Here is a 24,048-nt window from a genome sequence, read left to right as displayed (position 1 = left end):
GAGATATTAGAGTGTGAGTTTTAAAGTCTTTTCTTGCTCCTCCTGTGATTTGATAATGAGTGTGTATTGTGTCATGTGTTACAGCACTGAGGGAGTGACATCACCAGGAGCAGTTGGAGAGCAGGATTTCAGAGTACTCTTCATGTGAAATATCTTCCTAAATCCCATGACTCTGGCCAAATCTTACATTAAAAATCACATTTTTTTGTTTTTCGTCACAAGTCCATTGATAGATTGATTGATTCAGGTTTGAAAGTGGTCAGACTTATAGTTTAGATGTCAGACGCCTCAGTTTGACACAAAGTTCATGCCCATAGATTGCCTCCCCATTGGTTTACATTGTAAGGTGTGATGTGACGCTGCAACTCTCAGAGCTTATAAAATCTGAACCGTTCAAGTTATTACAAAGTTTTTGACAACTTTTGTTCAGCACAGTGTCATAAGTCATGGATCAAAGTTTGAAGTTGATACCATTAACATCCTTGGAGGAGATAGGGTTTGTTCGGGGTCCAAAGTTGGCACAAAGTCGTACTTTGATGAAGGAAAAACTGCAGCTCAGAGCTACAAATTTTAGTTTTGATTTTATTTTTCTGCAGCACTTTATCACCAAACTGTCACTCTCACTCCATTTTTTCCCTTCCCCTCATAGGTCATCCCCACTATTGATTATACATATAAGACCTACAATCATTGTAAAATAAATGATAATAACCCCAAACCTCATACAAAGTTTGTATATAATGTACTGTAAGTATATAGACCTTTCTGCTATATCCTATAAAACTGAGCTACATTCAACTGTCACACCCATCCCCCGCCTTTCTTTCCTCCTTCTCCCTGTCAGATTGAGAGCAGGATTTCAGAGCAGTCTTCTAGTGGAAATATCTTCATAAATCCCATGACCTCGGCCAAATCTTACATTGAAAATCACATTATAATAGGAATTTTCGTCATGAATCCATTGAGGTTTGAAAGTGGTCGGACTTATAGTTTAGACGTCAGACACCTCAGTTTGACACAAAGTCCATGCCTAGAGATTGCCTCCCCATTGGTTTACATTGTAACGTGCGATGTGGCACTCCAACTTTCAGGGCTTATAAAATCTAAACCGTTTGAGTTATTACAAAGTTTTTAATAACTTTTGTTCAGCACAGTGTGATAAGTCATGTAGTAAGGTTTGAAGCCGATACCATTAACGCCCTAGAAGGAGATAGCGTTTCTTGGGGGTCCAAAATTGGCACAAAGTCATACTTTCCTGGGTGAATTGTGGACTTCCTGTTGGATTTAGGTCAGGGGTGTCAGTGTATGGTTTGTAGGTCTTGTTGAGACAAATAATTGAGTTTTTGTGTGTAGGTGTACTGTGACATGGACTCAGAAATAAAGTTTTACCTGTGAGGAAGCTTTGCCAGAGTGTCATGGAAGGTGATAAAGGACAGACCCAGAGGCTACCAAATGAAAACACGCAAAATCAAACTTACCTTCACACAGCTACGCTGACATCCTCTTTGGTTTCTGCTCTCTTCTAAACTAACATCTCTCCCTTTAAATAGGCCCTGAAATCTGTCTAGACAGAACCATATTTCTATCAGGGGTGTCCTTTCCCTTAGACCAATAACTGGTGAATGACAGTGTCACTTGTATCAGTTAACATTGTTTACACACACATCAACAACAGCATTGTTCCTTATCGTAAACCAAAATAAGTACAAATAACATAAATACAAAACCAAACATTTAACCAAATAAAATAAATTCCCTCACACTTGGTCTAACCCATGACATCACTGGTGATGTCAGCAAGATCTTAAAATCAGGAAGTGGTTCAGTGCCTCCATTTTGTCTCCTGGCCGCATGGTGGGTGAGTATGGTAGGTTAGAAGCTAAGCTAATCTATAACTCAAGAAACAATAAATAATTAACTTCAATACTTTTCTGTCTTGATTGAACCATAAATGACAGCAATGTGACTGGCTAAACAAACAAATGACAAGTATGGCAGGAAATGCAAAGTTTAATGGAGACAACATGGAGGTCTCACCCACTTTTTAACAGCCTCTAAAAACTATTCAGATAAAACAATCCTAGAACTACTTTCCCCCTCTGATCTTAAGATTTGATATATTTGATACTGAAATAGTCAAAACTCAGTTTTTTTAACCAGGAAAAATTAAGCTAAATAATTTGGTTTTGGATATAAATAGCTTGACTCAACCAGTGAATACTGAACTGTGTTAGTATTGAATTGAATTGATAGTACTATGTTTGTATGCTAAGTCCTTCATATATTCTAAGTTGTCATTTATATATTTATTGTCATTTATCTTTCCTCTTAGACTCAAGTGAAACATGAGTGCTGAGGTTCCTTGAGCTTCAAAGAAATCTCGGTATGATGTCTGCTGAAATACTGTTGATATTGCTTGAATTATTCCAATGATTATTTCTTGACTCATCAATTAATTGTGTTGTCTATAAACTGTCAAAGTAAGAAAATACACCAATTTTAGTGTCATTTGCAGAAGCCCAAGGGAACTTCTTCAAATGTCTTGTTTCATCCGACCAACAGTCCCAAACCCCGAGATATTCAATTCACAGTGATGTAACATAAAGAAAAGCTTAAGATATTATTAAGATATTATTAAAAATTAAGATATTATTGCTGATTAGTTTTCTATTGATCAACTTTATCAATTTAACATTGTAGCTCCACTTCAAACCCTGCCCATATTACATTTGAAGTTTTTACTTGACTCTTATTTTGTAAACTAATCAAAAGTTCATATTCATGTGTTTTGTGCACATCTAGGACTAAATCACTCACTCACCAGAAAGCAGCTATTGTATTGGTAAGTCAGATAAATATTTACATTTTGTATTTAAAAAGTCACTTAAGCATTTCATTGTGAAGTCCTTGTTAACTGTATAACTGAATAATTAGCAATTAGGACTGTAACACAAATTATTTCATATTTTTTGATAAATCTGTTCCTGCAGGATCAAACTGACTGAGTGACATTGATTTTCTCTGCATCAGGAGGAGTACATCTGTATTGAATTATTCAAAAATATGTAGACTTGGTGCTTTTTATGTACTGAGCTATTACCAGACTGAGTATCTGTCAACCCTGTTCAGACCAAAAATGGTCTGAGATGATGAAATATGATACAAGAAGTCCAGTTTGAGGGATAGATCCATGCGTTTTGAGACTATTCAGATGCCAAAACACTGCATAGCACTTTATAATACTGCAAGTCAGTATTTTATAACCCTGGCAAGTTTGTAAAGTCTGGAAACATGACCGCAAACATTTTTATATATATAATTCTCAAACACTGGCTTGGGCAACTATGGTTGTTTAAAAAAAAAAAAAGTTTAAAAAAAATAGAACCATCATAATTATATTATTTTTTGGAAATTACATTAGTCGAACTGTTACACTGTTTTGTGCTTGATGTTTGTGTGATGTACAATTATTTGTGTAATAATTATTACTTTTTCATTTTCAGTGTAGGAACAAAATGTTCATGAACATGAGATGCACTCTGGCCCTTCGTAGTCTTCTGGTGTATCAGCGCGAGGGGTCTCTGAGTTCTTCAAGACCAGCAGTGTAACTTCTCAGTACACTCACAGAAATGTCAACATCTATCAGTGCAGTGTTGATATAACATATTGTATGGGAAACGAACTTGAACGCCTCCTGTAGCATTCTCAAAATTTAAGTAGATTCAAGGATAGGTTTGGACTTTTTCAAGTCTATCTCAATACAATATTCAAATGTCAAATGTATATTGACAAAGTTAATAGTGGGCGGAAATTATTCATCCTATCTCCATAATAGCTGTAAAGCAGTCCCTTCCTATCAGGTAGGATGAGTCTCTAACCGGTCTGCAGAATTACATTGAGTGTGTTTTGCCAGTTATCAAGTGGCTCCACATGATCACAGCTGATGGAGGCCACTGTCCAGTGAGAGCTTGATTCTAACTGATGCTACCTGGATGAGATGTCCCAAACTGATTTACTGCACAATAGTTGATGCTTCATATGATGTTCACTGTCTGTGTAGATTAGTCACTGCATAAATGCCCATCTATAGATGCCTGTTTTTTGTCTAGCTGTGAACATATCCACATTTCTATTTATTTTTTGAGACATTGAGTGTACAAACCTATTGATGAGGAGGCTCACTCAGTGCGACACCTGCTGGTACTTTTGGCATGCTTGCTGTTGGTTCTATGCTATTGATCTCTGTAATTATTGAGAGCTCATAGTACCCTATTACCCCACTAGAAAACTGCACTCCCAGAATGCAGCTTACTGGTGGTTCCTACAGTCTCCAAAAGTAGAATGGGAGGCAGAGCCTTCAACTATCAGGCTCCTCTCTTGTGGAACCATCTTCCAGATTCGGTCCGGGGGGGCAGACACCCTTAAAACTTTCCTTTTTGATAAAGCTTATAGTTAGGGCCGACCAAGCTCGCCTTGGACCAGCCCTTAGTTATGCTGCTATAGGCCTAGACTGCCGGGGGACTTCCATTGATGCACTGAGCTCCTCTCTCCTCCTCTCCATCTGTATGTATTCATTTACCATTAATGCATGTTACTAACTTGACTTCTTCCCTGGAGTTCTTTGTGCTTTCTCATCCGCGGGAAACCCCATGGACTGCACTGATGTGGGGAGGTCCTTCTCCTGCTGTTCCTGCTGTTGCTAGTCATGTATCTATTGTTATTGTTGTTGCTGTTGTTGTTCTGCTTCTCTGACCCACTGTGTACAGTATTGTAAATAACTTTGTAAATATATTTAACAGCAGTTTCTGTAGGGGTGGATGGCACTTTTTTATCTTTCCTTCTGTTTCTGTTAAGTTAGGAGTTATGTCAGTGATTTGTATTTTTGTTTCTTTATGTTTAAATAGGTAATTTTAGGTTGATTAGCTTTAGTTCTCTTTTGTTTGTTGTCTTGCTGTTAACTCACCCTGAAACCACAACTATGAAATAAACATTGAAAGGCTGTAAAATCCCTTGTTGCTGCTTTTTTTTTTTGGCAGCTGGGGAGAGGGAGTGTCATTTTCATGCTGCGCTAGGGTTTCTCTTAGGCCGGGTCATAACAATATATTTTTAAATTCTTCTGCTTCTCCCAGTTTAAAGGCCCCTAATGATAGACCCACATAGATGTTTTTGCCTATTTTGCTTGATTAGACCTCTACTTAGCAGTGTGTGAGCCTGTATAGACTGTCTTTGATTGACATCTCCCCTAAAGAAGTAAAACACATTTCCAATCCACTGGAGATAGAAATATGAACGTATATTCAGACTATACAATATATATCTAAAAAACACAGCAGTAGAGTGGACAAAAGAGTCATTAAGTTTCATTCAGCGTATTCTGCTCATTCGTCATTCACCACAGTTGGATCACTCATTCAGTATACAGCAGGTTTAAATGTTTAGTGTGTTCATAATGGAAAAGTGACAAAATTGACTTTTGATTTATTTTTGTGTGTGCTATTGATGGATAATATTCTCCCACAATGCAATGCACAAAACAAATTGAGGGAGCTACAAAAAATATCCCTCTGGAGAAGAGTGTCAGATGGATATGTTGGATAGTTGCTTGTAATTACTGTCAAATACTATTCATATACAGTAAATCTCATACATTAATTGGAAAAGTCTGTAGATCTATTGGATAGTTGCTTGTAATTACTTTCAGATAATGTTTATATAAGGTAATGATTATTAAAATTATGTTTTTGTAAGCCATTTTCGCATGATCCTATTTTTTTGTACAGTATCAAACCAATATTTTTACCATGAATTTACTGTAAATATATGAGATAATCACATACAATTAAAGCCTAAAGCTCTCAAGATACCATTAATGGGTGTTAAAGGAGGATAATTTGAATATAATTTTACATAATTTTTGTGTTTTGCATCCATAAATTTGTGCTTTGATGGGGCAGTCTTAAGGATAAATTGGATAATTCTATGTGTTTACAAAAGAATACTGTATAAAACAAGCCATTATTTAAATTGGTAATTTTAAGGTGTTTCTGCAATGTTTTTCATTTTTTTGTGCACATTTATACATTTATTTAGCATTCTAGCAATATTTTATTTTATTTTATTTTATTGTTTTTATTTTACAACAGTTGGACTGTAAAAATGCAGATAATGTCTACAGTAAATATCTGTATTTTAAAAAAAAATCTTTGTATAATAACTAAAGGTTTTTTTACCGTTATTTGACGGTAAGTTTTTTTTAACTTTTTTAACTTTTTTAAACTTTTTTTTTTACATTAAATTTAAAGTAAAAAAAACAGAAAGTTGCCTTAATTTTACATTCAGTAATATGATGTGTATTATTTGTATTTTTACATAGAATTCGATGTAACGTAACATTCAAGACCATTAAGTAATTGAAAAATCCTGTTAAAAAACTATAATATTCCATTATATTAATTTACAGATTACAGCCTTTATTTAATGGTGAATATTTTATATAAAAATAATTTACTGTGTTTTTATGGCATTTACACTTAATGTAGAAAAAAAACAACTGTAAAATAATACAGTAAATTTCTGTGAAATTACTTTTTTTGACATTGTACCTGAGTGGAAACACCATTTTAAAAAATTAGGTCAAAATATCTTCTAAAAAGTGATTCCTGAGGTGTAAAAGTTGGTGTGCAGATAAAAAGAAAATGAAAACAGACAGAGTAGTTAATGGGGAAATGTATGTAGATATATTGGATAGTTGCTTTTAAATACTATCAAATAATGTTTATGTAAACTAAACCTAATACATTAATGGGAAAAGCCTGTAAATATATTGGAGAGTTGCTTGTAATTACTGTCAAATAATGTTTATATAAAGTAATGATTATTAAAATTATGTTTTTGTAAACTATTATCACATGATCTTATTTTTTGTACAGTATAAAACCAACATTTACCAGGGATCTACTGTAAATAGATTGGATAATCACATAAAATAAATGGGTGTTAAAAAAGGGTAATTTGAATGTAATTTTACATATTTTTTCTGTGTTTTACATCCAGAAATCTGTACTTTGATGGGGAGTTCTTGTGGATGGATTGGATAATCCTATGAATTTACCAAAGATTACTGTATGAAAACAAGAGTCTTCATTTAAATTAGGTCATTTTAAGGTATTTCTGCAATCTTTTTCATTTTTTATGCAGATTTATACATTTATTACATATACATGGTTGGACTGTAAAAATGCAGACAATGTCCGAAGTAATTATTCGTATTTTAAAAATAAATCTCTGTAGAATAACAAAAAGTTTTTTACTGTTATTTGATGGTAAGTGTTTGGCAACTTTTGCTGCCAGTCTTTTTACCATTTTTTTACGATTTTTTTTTTTTTACAGTGTGCATCACATTAGACACCGCCACACATGGCTACATAGTAAGTGAAGCTGCGGCGAGGGTACACCAAGCTTCCATCTACCTTTTTTTATGCACATTTTCAATCCATACATACCTGAGTGGAAACACCACTGAAAAAAAAATTAAGTCAAAATATCTTTTAAAAAGTGATTCCTGAGGTGTAAAAGTTAGTGTGCGGATAAAACGAAAATGGAAACAGACAGAGGGAATAAATGATGACATCACCCTGACAGACTCTGTTATGAGCTTTATTCATCTTTCACAAGTGCAAAGAAAAAACACAGTTTCCAGGCAGAAATAGTCCGCGTTTCACTCCTGTAACATCCTCAGACTCATGATGGAGAGATTTTCTTTTTAAAAAGTGCAAAAAAATTTATACAGCAGAACCAGAGATATTTTCTTTTTTTATTCCACACATTCTTCTTTCGTACCAAAACATACCACCTACATTACCCACAATGCACCTGAGAGGTGTGCTACGAAGGAAGTTCAACATATCCAGGCTTTCTTTGTGTCAGCTGGCTCGACAAACCCTAAACTCGCGATCAGAGATAAGTGATATCACAACGGTGCTTATGAACGTTCTTTGTTAACTCAGGCTTCCTGCTTCAGGCTCTGTGCGCGTCCCCATAAAAGGGGAGTTTGGCGCGTCATTTGACTCTTCTTCTGCACAAAATGGACCGATCGCGTGGCGTCTGCTTCAGTCAGGAGGAACAGATCATTATAATGGAGAGCTATGATGAATATAAATACATTATCACAGCAAAAAGCAACACTGTTGCTGCAAATAAGGCGAGAGATGAATGCTGGCAGAAAACTGCTGATTGTGTAAATTTGTTAATTAAAAAACTAACTCGTAATTAGTTAATATAGTTATTTTACCCCTCAACGCTCTCTTCATGCCTCCCACATCCAAAGCTCTTAAACTTTAAACTTGATGCTGCAGATTTAAACATTATACTCAAGAAGTGCATTCAGGTCTGACTCTGTCCCATAATGGAGGATCAGTGGAGATCACTTTAGATTCTGGCCAAATCAAAGTGAAATTAATATTATAGATTGAATATTATCTGTGATAAATACCAATAGACGAATCAATTTTATTTATTTATTCTTTTTTTTTTTGTTCAAAGTATTTTTTCATTAGTTTTTAGTTTTTTATTAATTTGAAACAGTTTGATATATTGTAACAAAATCCCATCTCACAAGTAACCATAACCTCAAAATACAAATTTACAATATGACTTATCAAATCAATGGTAAGTCTGATAAAAGACTAATCAATTTTCTAATCGGTGTGCTAATAGCTGCAATAGCAGCAGTGTTAAATGGACTTGGCAGCAAATCAGGTAGTTAGTGAAAGGACGGCGCTTTTTATTGCCAATTTAAGCCGAAACTCGGACCATAACCTGCTCCGGACCAGGTTAAGTTTGCAGTATAAGTTACCATGGTGGTGTGTTATGCTAGTAGCAGCTAATGTAGCCTGGAGCTGCTGGCCTCCAGCAGAGACGAGGAGCTACAGAGGTCTGCTAGTCTCACTTTTTTCTAACTCCACCCCCCCCCCCCCCCCCCCCCCCCCCCCCGCCCCCTCCAGATTTTTTTACTTTGCAGATTTATAGTCTTCAGCACCAATGGATGCTGACTCAAGTGACATCATCAGTGACATCATCAGCTATCTGCCCTCAGTCTTCACTCCTTTTATTTAAAGGCTTATTGTAGAGTCATTAGATGTCATATTATGCTATATATTACTGATATAAAATGCTGACTTTATCATACATACACATCATATGATTTGCATGTAAAATCTGAACCTACAAAGTGAAACACCTCAAAATTATATCTCAGTATGATACTTTCTGTACTTGAAGGTGTTTTTCATATTTGTGGTCTGGGAGATTTTACCCAGCAACCCTGTGAAATGAAGTCTGGCAGCTGCCAAACAGCTGCTGTCGGAGGGTGTCGCTGGCACTTATGATGAAGATGATAACTCCACCAGTCAGACAGATGACTCCCAAAGAGAGACACGCCACTGCTCCTGAAGCATCCGGGTTCACAGGCAGCACTGGTGGAGAACAAATCAGAAATCAGACCATATAGAGACCAATAGTTGTTGAGATATTATATTATATATTGTGTGCTTTTATGCTGTTTTGCGGAAAATATTTCATGTATTTGATGCAAACAAGCATATAATAAGCAGCAAAGGCAAGTAATCGATAAATAAATCAATAAATGTGGGTTAAATATTTAATTCCTATGCTTTTTTTCCCCCTTTAACTCTCTTATGTAACTTTAATTTTCCTATGTTGGGTAATATTTTAGGCAGCTGTATTGCGAAAACAACCCGATTCTTGTGCTTATGCCTGTGCTGAATGTCCTCTCTGACATACTGATGAAGGGATTGTTAATGAAAGAAATATAGGACATATTAGGAGAAGAGACAGCTTTGTAATTCATCCCTCCACCTACATTATATTCCAGGTAACCCCTACTATTTGTCTCACCCCATGCTGTGTTGACAGGGTGGCTCAGGGCTTGATGCTGTACGGTGCAGCCCAGCACGTCGTCTGTCTTTGGATGAAAAGAGAGGCTGGCCAGCTGGCTGAAGGTCCCGTCAGTCTCAGGCTGGGGGTTGCTGAGAGCCACACCTTCTGTCACCTTAAAACCATTCCTGGTCCATGTGACGTTGATTAGTGGGGGGTAGAAGTGACTGATGTAACAGTAGAGGGTGATCTCCTTCCCCAGCTCTGCCTCCTCGCTGGGATAGACGAGCATTCTGGGGGCTTTTAAAGAGAGAGTGACGTGTTAGGACTCACCGTGTTTATCACACAATGAACCTCATACAAGAATGTTTTCAACATGATGCTGGACAGAGAGCTGCTGACACGTAGAAGCTGCTGATTTGCTCAATGAAATAAAGTCGGTCACAAAAAAAAAAGGTTTATAAGCTGCAGAGGTTCCTTATTTTTTTTTCTGGTAAAATAAAATAATTAAATCTATCTTACTAATTGTTGTTAATATTCTCCTAAAATCACACTAAAATTGATCAATCAAAGATAAGGCAGAAAGGGGCAGAGCTCTTATCATAAAGTATCAGGTCACTTCAATGAAAGTAAAAACATGATTAGTGTAGTAGCAGCTCTGAACTCCTCTTAAGAACAAAGTGTAATGTCACGTTTTCAATCAACATCAGAGCTGAACCTCCAGAGGAAGACTTTATTGTCATAGCGGCTTTGTTGAATTGGTTTATTGGCAGGGTGACATAATAAATATATAATAAATAGGTCATCCAGAAGAGGCTCTTTGCATGTAATATGGAGTAAAAATATGTCATCTCTTTACCTTTTTCTTCAGTGGGATTCTTGTCGATCTGCGTAGCTTTAGGGAGATAGTGTTTACACAGTCTCTCCTTGCTAACTTGAGACTGTATGTAAAATCCAGCTGACATTGTGTTTTCCACCTCTGACAGCAGCGGCGCCGTCCACACTGTTTCTCCACTCTTGAAGTCAGCGTACATCACCTGGTCTCCATCCCAGTGCAACTGAACCTTGCAGTCACATGACTCGAAGCAGCCGTAGAACATTGTCCCTTCATAACGAGCTGAAGCAAAAAAAAAAAAAAGAAGAAAAAAGCAAGTTTCATCTCGTAGATGTGATATGAGGCTCCTTACAGAACTCTTTACTATTTATCAGACCAGCCTGTAGCTACCTAGCAAGTGTCAGCTGATGTCTATGAGTCACAGACATCACCCAGTCAAGGATTTCATGCTGAATATCAAATATCAGGATTAAAGTTCACCATAATTTGTCAGATTACTTTTGGTCTCCTAAAACTATTTCTAAACAGGGTAACTATTCGTAAACACACTCAAATGAAAATAAAAGTCAGCAACTAATACTATAATAATAATAATATGATAATAATGAAATGTCATTTCTGTCTGATAGTAACCATGGAGGGATTACTGAGCCTATGAGGCACAGAACCAGGGGGTCATGGGGGCCCTGCGGCCTCAGTTTGAAGTGACTGTTAACATTTCATGTTAAAAAGTCTAAAACGCCTAAATTAATATATAGTAATATAATAATATAATAATATATGTTTCTTTCTTTTCCTTCATATTGCAGCTGCGCAGCTCACCGAGGATACAGTAACATTTCATTAAAATGCAGAAAAATCTGTACATTTAAATTTAAATCGGTTTGACAGCAGAGAAGCTTGTTTTGCACAGTGTGCTGCAGTATTTAGTGTAATATCTGAGCTGAGGAGAGTCAACAACAGCAGCACCTGAGAGTTCTGGTTCACCTGGAGTCATTTCTGGTTGATTTGTGTCTCTTTCAGTCTGGATGTCTTGTTATTACTGTCTCATAATCCACTCATGCTAGTAGGGGAGCTTAAAAACGAAACCTAACAGAAACCTAAACTTATTTTGCTCTGTATTTCCTTGTGGTTACTTAATCAAAACATACGGACTCTGCAGCTGTCAGGTAGTGTTGTCACACAGATGTGATGTGTTGTGGAAGTGACAAGAAATAATGCACCACCAGTTCAAGGTTATTGCAACATAAATAACCTGTAATAAACTATGAAGTTATATTATCATGATTATTTTTATTTCTTTGAATCATGTCGTCTCCTTGCAGCCTGGTAGCAGCTCTGCACCTCTGATCTACTGTACAATACAAACTCCTTAAATGACCACAAACACGAATGGAGTTCCTTATTGAAAAATGAATCATCACCATTTACTGAAATGTTTTGCAAGACATAGAAAAAAAAGTGGAAGTGTAATTCTTCTGTTTTTGGAGTAGCAGACTGGAAACACAAAGCTTTTACACAAAAACTAACAATAAAATAATAAAACTTTACCTGCGTGGGCTGTGGAGACGATACCTAATACCAGTAAAACCAGTAAAACCAGTGAGAAGTCCATGTGACCCAGTTTGTTTTTGTGTGCGCTGAAACAAATGAAAATAGTGATTCAGTGACTCGTGAGTTTGACCAGTGTCAAGCCAGCAACAATTAGATTTATGAGACTGGTTATAATTTTCAAAATAAAAGCCTTACAAGTGAGCATGCTGCATTTTGTTCTGGTAATGCAAAGAACCAACGTAAAAATGAGAAGTCTGCCAGAGAGATATATTGTTGATTTCCCAAGGTTACGACCATGAGCTCTATTAAAGCTGCAGTTGGTAGGATTTAGAAGAGAGTGGTCTTAGTTTGAAAATTTGAATGAGTACAACTGCCCTGGTCCGTCCTCCAGCCCCTCTGCTGCTCCAGCCCTGCCCGGTCCCAACAAGGTTGGTGTTTACACCAGAAATGGCACAATGACTTTTGTTACTCTTGTGTCTTTCATTTATTGTCACAAATAAATAATTGTATAATTTTATTTTCAGTGTAGAGAGGGAGAGGTGCACTAAACTGACCAGAATATAATGAAAATCTTAATTCCTTTTGGGGGTCTGACATTCAAAATAAAACAAAGTGTAAAAGTGTTATTGATACACTAGAAACTGATTTATTAGCATGAAACTGTCACATACAGTAAATGAGTGAACATTCAGCAGAAACACATGTGCTTTAAATTCTGTCAAACATCCAAATTTTTTCTTGAAAACAGCAAAACAAAGATAAAACATTTGATTTCACTCGATAACTTTTTCTTTTATTCAGTTTCATTAACTCAAAAAGCAAATATTTAAATAAAATGCAATAACAGATTTCACCTGAGTAAGTAGTATATAGTATATAAAAGACAGTGAAGAAAAAATATATAAACTATCAAACATCTGGATGGATTTTTAAATGATTTGTTGACTCAACATTTACCCAGATGAGACCATAAAACTCTGGATTCATTAATATTTTTAAGTACTTTAAGTAAAAAAAGAGAGAAGTTAATAATGATAAAATATAACTATATACAGATAATTATGGTACAAATGGTCCAATCAGATCTCTCTGCTCTTCTTCTACTGGTCTTAATAAAGGTCTCACTACTTCCTGTTGTGGCACTGAGCGTTGGTGCTGGTTCCTCGCCGTACTGGGCTGCAAAAACCTGGCTGAGACTGAGAGGAGAGATGAAACCAAAGATGATTTTCTTCTTCAGTGGGTTTGTGGCTCCTTGGAGGTCCTACTCTGCTCCCTGAGCTCCTTCCTCTTCAGCCAGCTCTCCTTCAGCTCTGGAAACACCGAGGTTATAAGAATCCAGCTCAATGTTCTCCTGTGGGCCTGACTTCTGCCCCCTGCTGGCCTGGAGAGACATGACAACACAGATCTAAGTTACTGCATCACTCCTCTCTTCAGTTCAATATAAACAGGCTTAGTGCTTCATTTCAACCAGTCCTCTAAACAACAAACATGTGTTCAGTACCTTCCGGATGAAATAGATGGCAGTGATGAACAACAGCGGAGTCACCAGCAGGACGACCAGCGTGATGATAAAAACTTTTCTGGAATGTGTCTCATCTGGATCTCTGATGATAAGAACTGTTGGATCTGACGAGACACATTCGGTCATCACATTAGATCACATGACATCATGAGAACAACAGCTCCCATCAAACAGAAACTTTAGTGACGTTAAATCTCCTAAAATCACTAAAGTGTGAAGCAGCTTGTTGATTATAAGTTCATCTGATCTCCTCTGTATGCTGATGATGTTGGACAAAAACAACTCATGTGTTTACAGCCGGTTTGAAAGAATGAATGAAAGTCTGCTGATTGTCTCCTTAAAGCTCCTGTCTGGTTGAAATGATTCAACTGATTGTTAACAATCAACATCTTTACATGCAGTTAAATCAAATGTGATCCTGGTGAAGCTCTGAGTTCTCCTGATGACATTCAGCTCATCATGTAAAGTCCTGTTTATTATCATTATAGTGCTTATCTGGCTTCACTGACTCGTTTGCTGTCTTTTACTTTTCACTACAACACAGTTGTTATGGTTCAATAACATTAAAGAAGCCGGGAAGGAAACAGTTTACAGTTCCTTCATCAGATTCTGCCTCAGCTCTCTGTAGGTCGCTGGGTCGGTCCTGCTGCCTGATGACTTTTTATCATGTTTTACAAACATGGAAACAAAGTCAGTGTGACGTCTCAGTTCCACTGAGCTTCACACTCTGCTTCAGCTTACCTGTGACAGTGAGAGACAGCAGACGGCTCTCAGAGGAGAAGTTATGAGCAAAAACATAGACGCCATAAACACAGCTGTAGCTTCCTTGATGGGCGGGGTCTGCAGCAGGAAACAGGAAGTCAGCAGAGTGATTGACAGCTGGCTGGGTGTAGATGTATGCCGTGTTGGAGGAGGTGAAGGTGAGCTGGAAGGAGCCTCCTGGGTACTGAGGTTGGATGGAGCAGCTGATGGTGAAGTTGGTGCCCCGATGCACCTGAAACCCCTGCTGCTGGGCCTCGGAGACCCCGTCCATGGTAGAAGACACAGAGATGATTGGCTGAACCAGCAGGACTGTAAACACAGAGAGATGATGAATCCTTCTTCCTCTGTGAGAAGCTGAATGTTGTTTTCTCCTCATTTGTTTATTCATATAAATGAACGTTGATCAGTGAGGTGATCATACAACACAGAGAACTCCTACATTCATGTGTAATACAGAGGAGTCAGAGAGCAGAGGAGGAAACAGATTAACATCCTCAGCTGCCTTCAGATCAGACAGAAAACAGCTGATCAACATGTTAATAAGACATTCATACAACACTGCAGGCACAACAGAAACAAGTAGTGAACACAGACTAGTCCCATTCACCAGCCTGACAGAGTCTGGAGAGAGAGGATTTAATATTTAATACTGATCTTTATTTACCACCTTATATACTATAACAAATATAATACATCTCAGTAGGTTCCCTCCTGGAGCCTGGCTGGGGAGTCCCCTGTGGCCGGGCCTTGGCCCACGGGGCCTGGTCAGACACAGCCTGAAGAGGCAACATGGATCAGCTTTGTGGACCCACCACCCACAGGGATTATGGAATATTATATCATGTAAAAAGGTGTGATTAAGAACAAGGTTTTGTATATGTAATCGTAGTATTAGAAACTTCTAGGTGTCTGTCTTCAAACTTTATCTTTCAACTCTGAAAATCCAGATGATGTCACTCATGGACTTACCTGAGCAGGTGAGCTCCACGATGGATTTAGAGGAACTTGATAATGCACAGTCCCTCAATGTAAATCCAGAATGAAGACAGTCAGGTTTGATCCACCATATGGATACGTCTGAGGGCTCATATCTGCTTCCTGTTGAAACAACAGAGCCACAGTCGAGATCTCTGCAGGTGGCAGCTGCTTCCTTCAGGGTCCAGTCAGCGTCACTCACTGGTCTCCACTCTCCCTGTTTCACCTCCAGTGTACCTGCACAGCGATTGGGTCCTCCCACCAACCTGACAGGCTCTGAACAGAAACAAGAGAGTCATCAGTAAAAGAATAAAGTGAGTTTCATTAGAACAGAAATGAAGCCAAATCAAAGCTGCAGCTCCTCTTCTACCTGAGCAGGTGAGTCCAACAGCTTTGCCAGGTGAGCAGGTGCTTCTAGCTGAGTCTGATCTTCCACAGTCCAGGAGAGCAGACTCATGGCCTCCACACTGGAACTCTTTGGTCCACATCGGAGCCTCCACTTCTCCATAGAGCGCCCCCTGGAGGACTGAAGGAGCCCCACAGCCGAGCTCCCTACAGACCACCTCTGCATCCTGCTGGTCAAAGTCAGCTTCACACACTGAGGACCACGACTGCTCAGACTTCACCTCCAGTCTGCCTGAACACAGACTAGTCCCATTCACCAGCCTGACAGCGTCTGGAGAGAGAGGATTTAATATTTAATACTGGTCTTTATTTACCACCTTATATACTATAACAAATATAATACATCTCAGGAGGTCCCCTCCTGGGGAGTCTTGTAGCTGGGCCTTGGCCCATGGGGCCTGGTCAGGCACAGACCAAAGAAGCAACATGGAGCTGCTCTGTGGACCCACCACCCACAGGGATTATGGAATATTATATCATGTAAAAAGGTGTGTTTGAGAACAAGGTTTTGTACCTGTAATCTTAGTATTATGAACTTTTAGGTTTCTGCCCGCATAATTCAGTCTGAGCATCCAGTTGCAGGTTTGCAAGCTCACTTTCACACATTGCGAGGCAAGAAAACTCTCACACAGACTTTTGACACTTTTGATACTATGATAATGTGTCATACAGTTCTAACTCACCAATGATGGGAACAGTAGTTCACTCAAAGGGAGAAGTGATGTTGCGCATTGGTATGAAAAATAGCTGGCAGGTCAGGAACAAGTCTTGTTGAGATGCGAAGAACATCACAGAGTTCAGGGCAGGAATTATACCATGGCCAAACGGCCAGTGCCGTGGATGTGCCCGGAGTGTGACCGTAATGGTGGCCGTAATACCCACATGGCCAGTTTGGCATGCCCTGTTTTGAACTGGCCCTAGTGCCCTTAAAAGAAAGTTGCGGCTTTCCTCATTTAAAACTACATGTGACGCAGCAAATAAACGTTTCCCAGTGTCTCCATCATCACGCTGGACATCAACAGCAGCGCAAGATTTCTCCCACTCCCACAAATATATGTTTAACTTCAAAGTAAACATAAACAGCTAACCCACTCGCTAATATTAGCTAACAGTTAACATTATGTTATAAGCACAGGCAGCTAAACACTGTACAGTGTAAGTATTAATGTGTGTTGCTTTGCTTTGCTTTGGACTCGTTTTCACTCGTCATGAATTTGTTTCCACTGTGGCAGAAAAACAGGTAACGCGATCCTTCAGAAACTCTTGAAGGTTAAACTAGACTAATGAAACACTTTAGGGTTGACTGACTCTAACACACTCACTACAAACTAGCCTAGCAACATTAATGCTACAACCATAAACCATAATGCAACACACGGTTTTACACCGGTATTTTAGCCATTGAAAAAGATCTTATGTTGTGAACAAGCCGTTAGCGGAGTTGTATGCAAATTAGCCTATAGACTGACATGCATAACCGGTCAAAAATGTTCTCAGCAGTTAACCATTGCTGCATAGTGTTAGCTAACTGAGAACGTACATAGAGTTTATAACTTGATGTGAGATCTGACGGGTCGCTACTTTTTCAGTTGCTCCTATGATCTCAGACTCATATGCTAATAGTTGCATGGGTCTCAAAACATGTTCAGATTAATTTTGATCACCCTTGCCTATTTATAGACTTTATTTTATCATTAAAATATAACAATAACAATTAATATAATTAATTATTTACATTTTTTAAAAGTCAGACCGCATTTTGTGGAAAAGTCAAACATGCACTGTACAGTTTTCATGAACTCAGTACTGTTTTTCAATACGCTGACTCCTAATTGTTGATTGTATACTGTTTTGTCTTCATACAATGTAATTATTACTTATTGTTATTGCACCATTGGTTTTTGACCTTGGTGTCCTACATTTTGGCTGTGATGCCCCAATAAATTTGTATTTATCAAAGGCCAAAGTGGCCTTGCCCTAAAAATGACTTAATTCCAAGCCTGGTTATCTGTCAACTTGGTTCTCAGTTGGCTTTTGTTCAGAGTCATCAATGAAAAGGTTTGCTCACATACGTTTGTGGAACCAAACAGGCTCATCATTCTTGCTGCGTGGTGCCTCATCAGAGGAAACCTGGCCTCTTCCAAACTCTCAGGAGAGCTGCAGGGTGTGTGAGTGAACTACAGCAGGTTGCTTAAAGCTGCAGATTGTCTCAGTTTGAAGCAATGAGCCTCCAGGAACAAGCTAACTTCTCTACCCTTTAGGATGCCGTCGTCCTGGATAAGTTTAAAGTTCAGTCGAATGGCAACCACCGACTATCACTGTGAGAGAGGAAGGAAAATATTAATGTCATAGATGATGTCACTGATTACCTGAGCAGGTGAGCTCCACAATGGAGGAAGAAGATTCTGATGATAAACAGTCCCTCAGTGCAGATCCAGAATGAACACAGTCATGATCAATCCACCATACATATCTGCGTGAGGGCTCATTTCTCCTTTCCGTTGAAATAGCAGAGCCACAGTGCAGAGCACTACAAAATACAGCTGCTTCCTTTAGGGTCCAGACGGCGTAATGCACTGGTCTCCACTCCCCATGTTTCACCTCCAGTGTACCTGCACAGCGACTGTCTCCTCCCACCAACCTGACATTCTCTGAACAGAAACAACAGAGTCATCAGTAAAAGAATAAAGTGAGTTTCATTAGAACAGAAATGAAGCCAAATCAAAGCTGCAGCTCCTCTTCTACCTGAGCAGGTGAGTTCAACAGCTTTGCCAGGTGAGCAGGTGCTTCTAGCTGAGTCTGATCTTCCACAGTCCAGGAGAGCAGACTCATGGCCTCCACACTGGAACTCTTTGGTCCACATTGGAGCCTCCACTTCTCCATAGAGCACCCCCTGGAGGACTAAATGAGCCCCACAGCCGAGCTCCCTACAGACCACCTCTGCATCCTGCTGGTCAAAGTCAGCTTCACACACTGAGGACCACGACTGCTCAGACTTCACCTCCAGTCTGCCTGAACACAGACTATTCCCATTCACCAGCCTGACAGAATCTGGAAAGGATTTACAATTTAATACTGACCTTTATTTACAATCTTATATACTATAACAAATATAATATATCAAATATAATACATCTCAGTAGGTCCCCTCCTGAAGCCTGGTCAGGGAGTCACTGGTGGCCGGGCCTTGGCCCATGGGGCCTGGTCAGGCACAGCCCGAAGAAGCAACATGGAGCTGCTCTGTGGACCCACCACCCACAGGGATTATGGAATATTATATCATGTAAAAAGATGTGCTTGGGAACAGGGTTTGTACCTGTAATATAAGTTTTGTAAACTGACAGGTTTCTGCCTGCAAACTTTGCATTTTAAGCCTGAACATCCAGTTGCGGAACCCAAGAACAGATGATATCAAAGGTGGACAGAATTAAGACTATACTGGCAACTCAAAAATGTTAACATGCTATTAGCTTTAGCTCACTATTGTGCTGTAAGCTAATTTACCTCAATTTATAGCTCCTTTAATGTAGTGTAATCTACAGACATGTTCACTTTAACAAAGATAGTTTTGTGAGGTTGTGGTCCAAACACTTCATATTTGATTTGAACAAGGAACAGAAACACACTAACTTCTCTACCCATTAGGATGCCGTCATCCTGGATAAGTTTACAGTTGAGTGCAGAGGAAAACCACCGATTATCACTGTGACAGAGGAAGGAAAATATTACTGTCATAGATGATGTCACTGATGAATTTACCTGAGCAGGTGAGCTCCACGGTAGAGGAAGAAGAATCTGATGATAAACAGTCCCTCACTGCAGATCCAGAATGAACACAGTCATGACTGATCCACCATACAGATCTGTGTGAGGGCTCATTTCTCCTTTCCATTGAAACAGCAAATCCACAGTCCAGATGTCTGCAAGCTGCAGCTGCTTCCTTCAGGGTCCAGTCAGAGTACTTCACTGGTCTCCATTCTCCTTGTTTCACCTCCAGTGTACCTGCACAGCGACTGGCTCCTCCCACCAACCTGACAGGCTCTGAACAGAAACAAGAGAGTCATCAGTAAAAGAATAAAGTGAGTTTCATTAGAACAGAAATGAAGCCAAATCAAAGCTGCAGCTCCTCTTCTACCTGAGCAGGTGAGTCCAACAGCTTTGCCAGGTGAGCAGGTGCTTCTAGCTGAGTCTGATCTTCCACAGTCCAGGAGAGCAGACTCATGGCCTCCACACTGGAACTCTTTGGTCCACATTGGAGCCTCCACTTCTCCATAGAGCGCCCCCTGGAGGACTGAAGGAGCCCCACAGCCGAGCTCCCTACAGACCACCTCTGCATCCTGCTGGTCAAAGTCAGCTTCACACACTGAGGACCACGACTGCTCAGACTTCACCTCCAGTCTGCCTGAACACAGACTATTCCCATTCACCAGCCTGACAGAGTCTGGAGAGAGAGAAGATTTAATATTTAATACTAATCTTTGTTTACCATCTTATATACTATAACAAATATAATACATCTCAGTAGGTTCCCTCCTGGAGCCTGGCTGGGGAGTCCCCTGTGGCCGGGCCTTGGCCCATGGGGCCTGGTCAGACACAGCCTGAAGAGGCAACATGGATCAGCTTTGTGGACCCACCACCCACAGGGATTATGGAATATTATATCATGTAAAAAGGTGTGATTAAGAACAAGGTTTTGTATATGTAATCGTAGTATTAGAAACTTTTAGGTTTCTGTCTGCAAACTTTATCTTTCAACTCTGAAAATCCAGATGATGTCACTCATGGACTTACCTGAGCAGGTGAGCTCCACGATGGATTTAGAGGAACTTGATAATGCACAGTCCCTCAGTGTAAATCCAGAATGAAGACAGTCAGGTTTGATCCACCATATGGATACGTCTGAGGGCTCATATCTGCTTCCTGTTGAAACAGCAGAGCCACAGTCGAGATCTCTGCAGGTGGCAGCTGCTGCCTTCAGGGTCCAGTCAGAGTATCTCACTGGTCTCCAATCTCCCTGTTTCACCTCCAGTGTACCTGCACAGCGACTGGCTCCTCCCACCAACCTGACAGGCTCTGAACAGAAACAAGAGAGTCATCAGTAAAAGAATAAAGTGAGTTTCATTAGAACAGAAATGAAGCCAAATCAAAGCTGCAGCTCCTCTTCTACCTGAGCAGGTGAGTCCAACAGCTTTGTCAGGTGAGCAGGTGCTTCTAGCTGAGTCTGATCTTCCACAGTCCAGGAGAGCAGACTCATGGCCTCCACACTGGAACTCTTTGGTCCATATTGGAGCCTCCACTTCTCCATAGAGCGCCCCCTGGAGGACTGAAGGAGCCCCACAGCCGAGCTCCCTACAGACCACCTCTGCATCCTGCTGGTCAAAGTCAGCTTCACACACTGAGGACCACGACTGCTCAGACTTCACCTCCAGTCTGCCTGAACACAGACTAGTCCCATTCACCAGCCTGACAGAGTCTGGAGAGAGAGGGGACAACCGCGCCGACAACATGGTACCATAAACTGAGTTACAAACTGATTTACAAAACCACAGGTATCATTTCACTTATTTTCTTTGTGTCCTGTAATGAATATTTTTTTCATTTATTACATTCAAATCTTTGTGGTTTGGTATTTGTTCATGTTTGATAGAAATGTGATTCATGAGGTAAAAAATAAGTATACACATGTTAGTTTTAAGCTCACAATAAGTGTATAGCTATAAAATAAGCTAACTATAGGCCTCTTTGCACCCTAATCAGAGTCACATGCTCGAAGTCGTTAGCTACTATAGACATATCCTAGTTGTACATTGTAGTAGATCCTCAACAATTCACCTCCCATGCACAGATGTTATCAGATGTCAAGACGTATGCCATAATATACCGTAAAATTAGAACTGAGTAGGTGGACTACATCAATAAAAGAATAAAGTGAGATTCAATAGATCAGAAACAAGAGAGTCATCAGTAAAAGAATAAAGTGAGTTTCATTAGAACAGAAATGAAGCCAAATCAAAGCTGCAGCTCCTCTTCTACCTGAGCAGGTGAGTCCAACAGCTTTGCAAAGTGAGCAGGTGCTTCTAGCTGAGTCTGATCTTCCACAGTCCAGGAGAGCAGACTCATTGCCTCCACACTGGAACTCTTTGGTCCACATTGGAGCCTCCACTTCTCCATAGAGCGCCCCCTGGAGGACTAAAGGAGCCCCACAGCTGAGCTCCCTACAGACCACCTCTGCATCCTGCAGGTTGAAGTCAGCTTCACACACTGAGGACCACGACTGCTCAGACTTCACCTCCAGTCTGCCTGAACACAGACTAGTCCCATTCACCAGCCTGACAGAGTCTGGAGAGAGAGAACCATCATTAGTTTTGGGGATATTTAACTATATCATTCATACCAATGAATGATTTTCTGAATTTGAAAGTAACAATTGGTAAAAAAAGAGAGAGCGCATCCATACCCTGAATCAAGTCTTTATGTACAGAAAATATTTCAAGCTATTTGTAGGATTTGAAAATGTCTTGCTCAGGCTCCATCTAGTGGTAACATGAAGAATGACACTGTGGTGGACGGCAATGCATGATACCAGAAATAAATATGTACAACTTTAAAAGGAGGCGTCTCTCTGTTATAAGGTAGTCACGCCCCCTCATAACTCTGTTCACAGTAGAATAATGGATGAAGCTACAGCTAATCTGAATTAGACTCCTCCTGTTTTCCTCTGTCAGATTATTGCTTTCAGTAGTAGCATCTCATGCTATCAGACCTCAGCTCAGACTACAGCAAACTGTAATTGTTAATGCTGGTCTGAGGTAGAGATGCCCCCTGAAACCTGGTTCTGAATTGAAACTGGTACTAAAATATTAAACCTGAGGTATTTTTAACGTCAGTTCAGTTGATAATTGAAAATCTGCTGATTGTCTCCTTAAAGCTCCTGTCTGGTTGAAATGATTCAATTGATTGTTAACAATCAACATCTTTACATGCAGTTAAATCAAATGTGATCCTGGTGAAGCTCTGAGTTCTCCTGATGACATTCAGCTCATCATGTAAAGTCCTGTTTATTATCATTATAGTGCTTATCTGGCTTCACTGACTCGTTTGCTGTCTTTTACTTTTCACTACAACACAGTTGTTATGGTTCAATAACATTAAAGAAGCCGGGAAGGAAACAGTTTACAGTTCCTTCATCAGATTCTGTCTCAGCTCTCTGTAGGTCGCTGGGTCGGTCCTGCTGCCTGATGACTTTTTATCATGTTTTACAAACATGGAAACAAAGTCAGTGTGACGTCTCAGTTCCACTGAGCTTCACACTCTGCTTCAGCTTACCTGTGACGGTGAGAGACAGCAGACAGCTCTCAGAGGAGAAGTTATGAGAAAAAACATAGACGCCATAAACACAGCTGTAGTTTCCTTGATGGGCGGGGTCTGCAGCAGGAAACAGGAAGTCAGCAGAGTGATTGACAGCTGGCTGGGTGTAGTTGTGTGCTGTGTTGGAGGAGGTGAAGGTGAGCTGGAAGGAGCCTCCTGGGTACTGAGGCTGGATGGAGCAGCTGATGGTGAAGTTGGTGCCCCGGCGCACCTGAAACCCCTGCTGCTGGGCCTCGGAGACCCCGTCCATGGTAGAAGACACAGAGATGATTGGCTGAACCAGCAGGTCTGTAAACACAGAGAGATGATGAATCCTTCTTCCTCTGTGAGAAGCTGAATGTTGTTTTCTCCTCATTTGTTTATTCAAATAAATGAACGTTGATCAGTGAGGTGATCATACAACACAGAGAACTCCTACATTCATGTGTAATACAGAGGAGTCAGAGAGCAGAGGAGGAAACAGATTAACATCCTCAGCTGCCTTCAGATCAGACAGAAAACAGCTGATCAACATGTTAATAAGACATTCATACAACACTGCACGCACAACAGAAACAAGTAGTGAACACAACACTAACATATCATCAGCTTTTAAGTCGATATATTGAACTTGTTAGTAAAGAGTTCCTTATTTGTTTATGCAGAAAGCAACAACTGTATTAATTTGTAATGTAGTTGTTGTTTATAAGGTGGATGTGACTGAGCTGCTCAGGAGAACTGCAGGGTGTGTGAG

General features: G+C 39.7%; 2 protein-coding genes across 3 annotated transcripts in view; both read right to left on the bottom strand.

Moving 5' to 3' along the window:
- Positions 1-9,006: 9,006 nt before the first annotated feature.
- On the bottom strand, positions 9,007-12,377 carry LOC121887351 (RLA class II histocompatibility antigen, DP alpha-1 chain-like). 2 transcript variants are annotated; one of them, XM_042398089.1, is made up of 4 exons: positions 12,281-12,377; positions 10,754-11,011; positions 9,916-10,194; positions 9,007-9,473 (listed from the first exon to the last, which is right to left on the bottom strand). In XM_042398089.1, the coding sequence occupies exons 1-4, from the start codon at positions 12,342-12,344 to the stop codon at positions 9,310-9,312; spliced, it is 765 nt and encodes a 254-aa protein (XP_042254023.1). In that variant the 5' UTR covers positions 12,345-12,377; the 3' UTR covers positions 9,007-9,309. The 2 variants fall into 2 exon arrangements, with proteins under 2 accessions (XP_042254023.1, XP_042254022.1); XM_042398088.1 differs by having other exon boundaries at positions 9,389-10,194.
- Positions 12,378-12,923: 546 nt separating this feature from the next.
- LOC121886780 (cartilage matrix protein-like) overlaps positions 12,924-24,048 on the bottom strand; it is a 118,702-nt gene continuing 107,577 nt past the window's right edge. Inside the window, exons 14-16 of the mRNA XM_042397077.1 lie at positions 23,274-23,603; positions 13,785-13,909; positions 12,924-13,664 (exon numbers count right to left, since the gene is read on the bottom strand). Of these exons, the coding sequence (XP_042253011.1) occupies positions 13,545-13,664; positions 13,785-13,909; positions 23,274-23,603 (575 nt within the window). The 3' untranslated portion in view covers positions 12,924-13,544. The remainder of the gene's footprint in view (positions 13,665-13,784; positions 13,910-23,273; positions 23,604-24,048) is intronic.

The sequence above is a fragment of the Thunnus maccoyii genome, chromosome 20 (genome assembly GCF_910596095.1).
Source record: "Thunnus maccoyii chromosome 20, fThuMac1.1, whole genome shotgun sequence".
Taxonomy (NCBI): domain Eukaryota; kingdom Metazoa; phylum Chordata; class Actinopteri; order Scombriformes; family Scombridae; genus Thunnus; species Thunnus maccoyii.
This window is presented reverse-complemented; position numbering and strand designations above follow the sequence as displayed.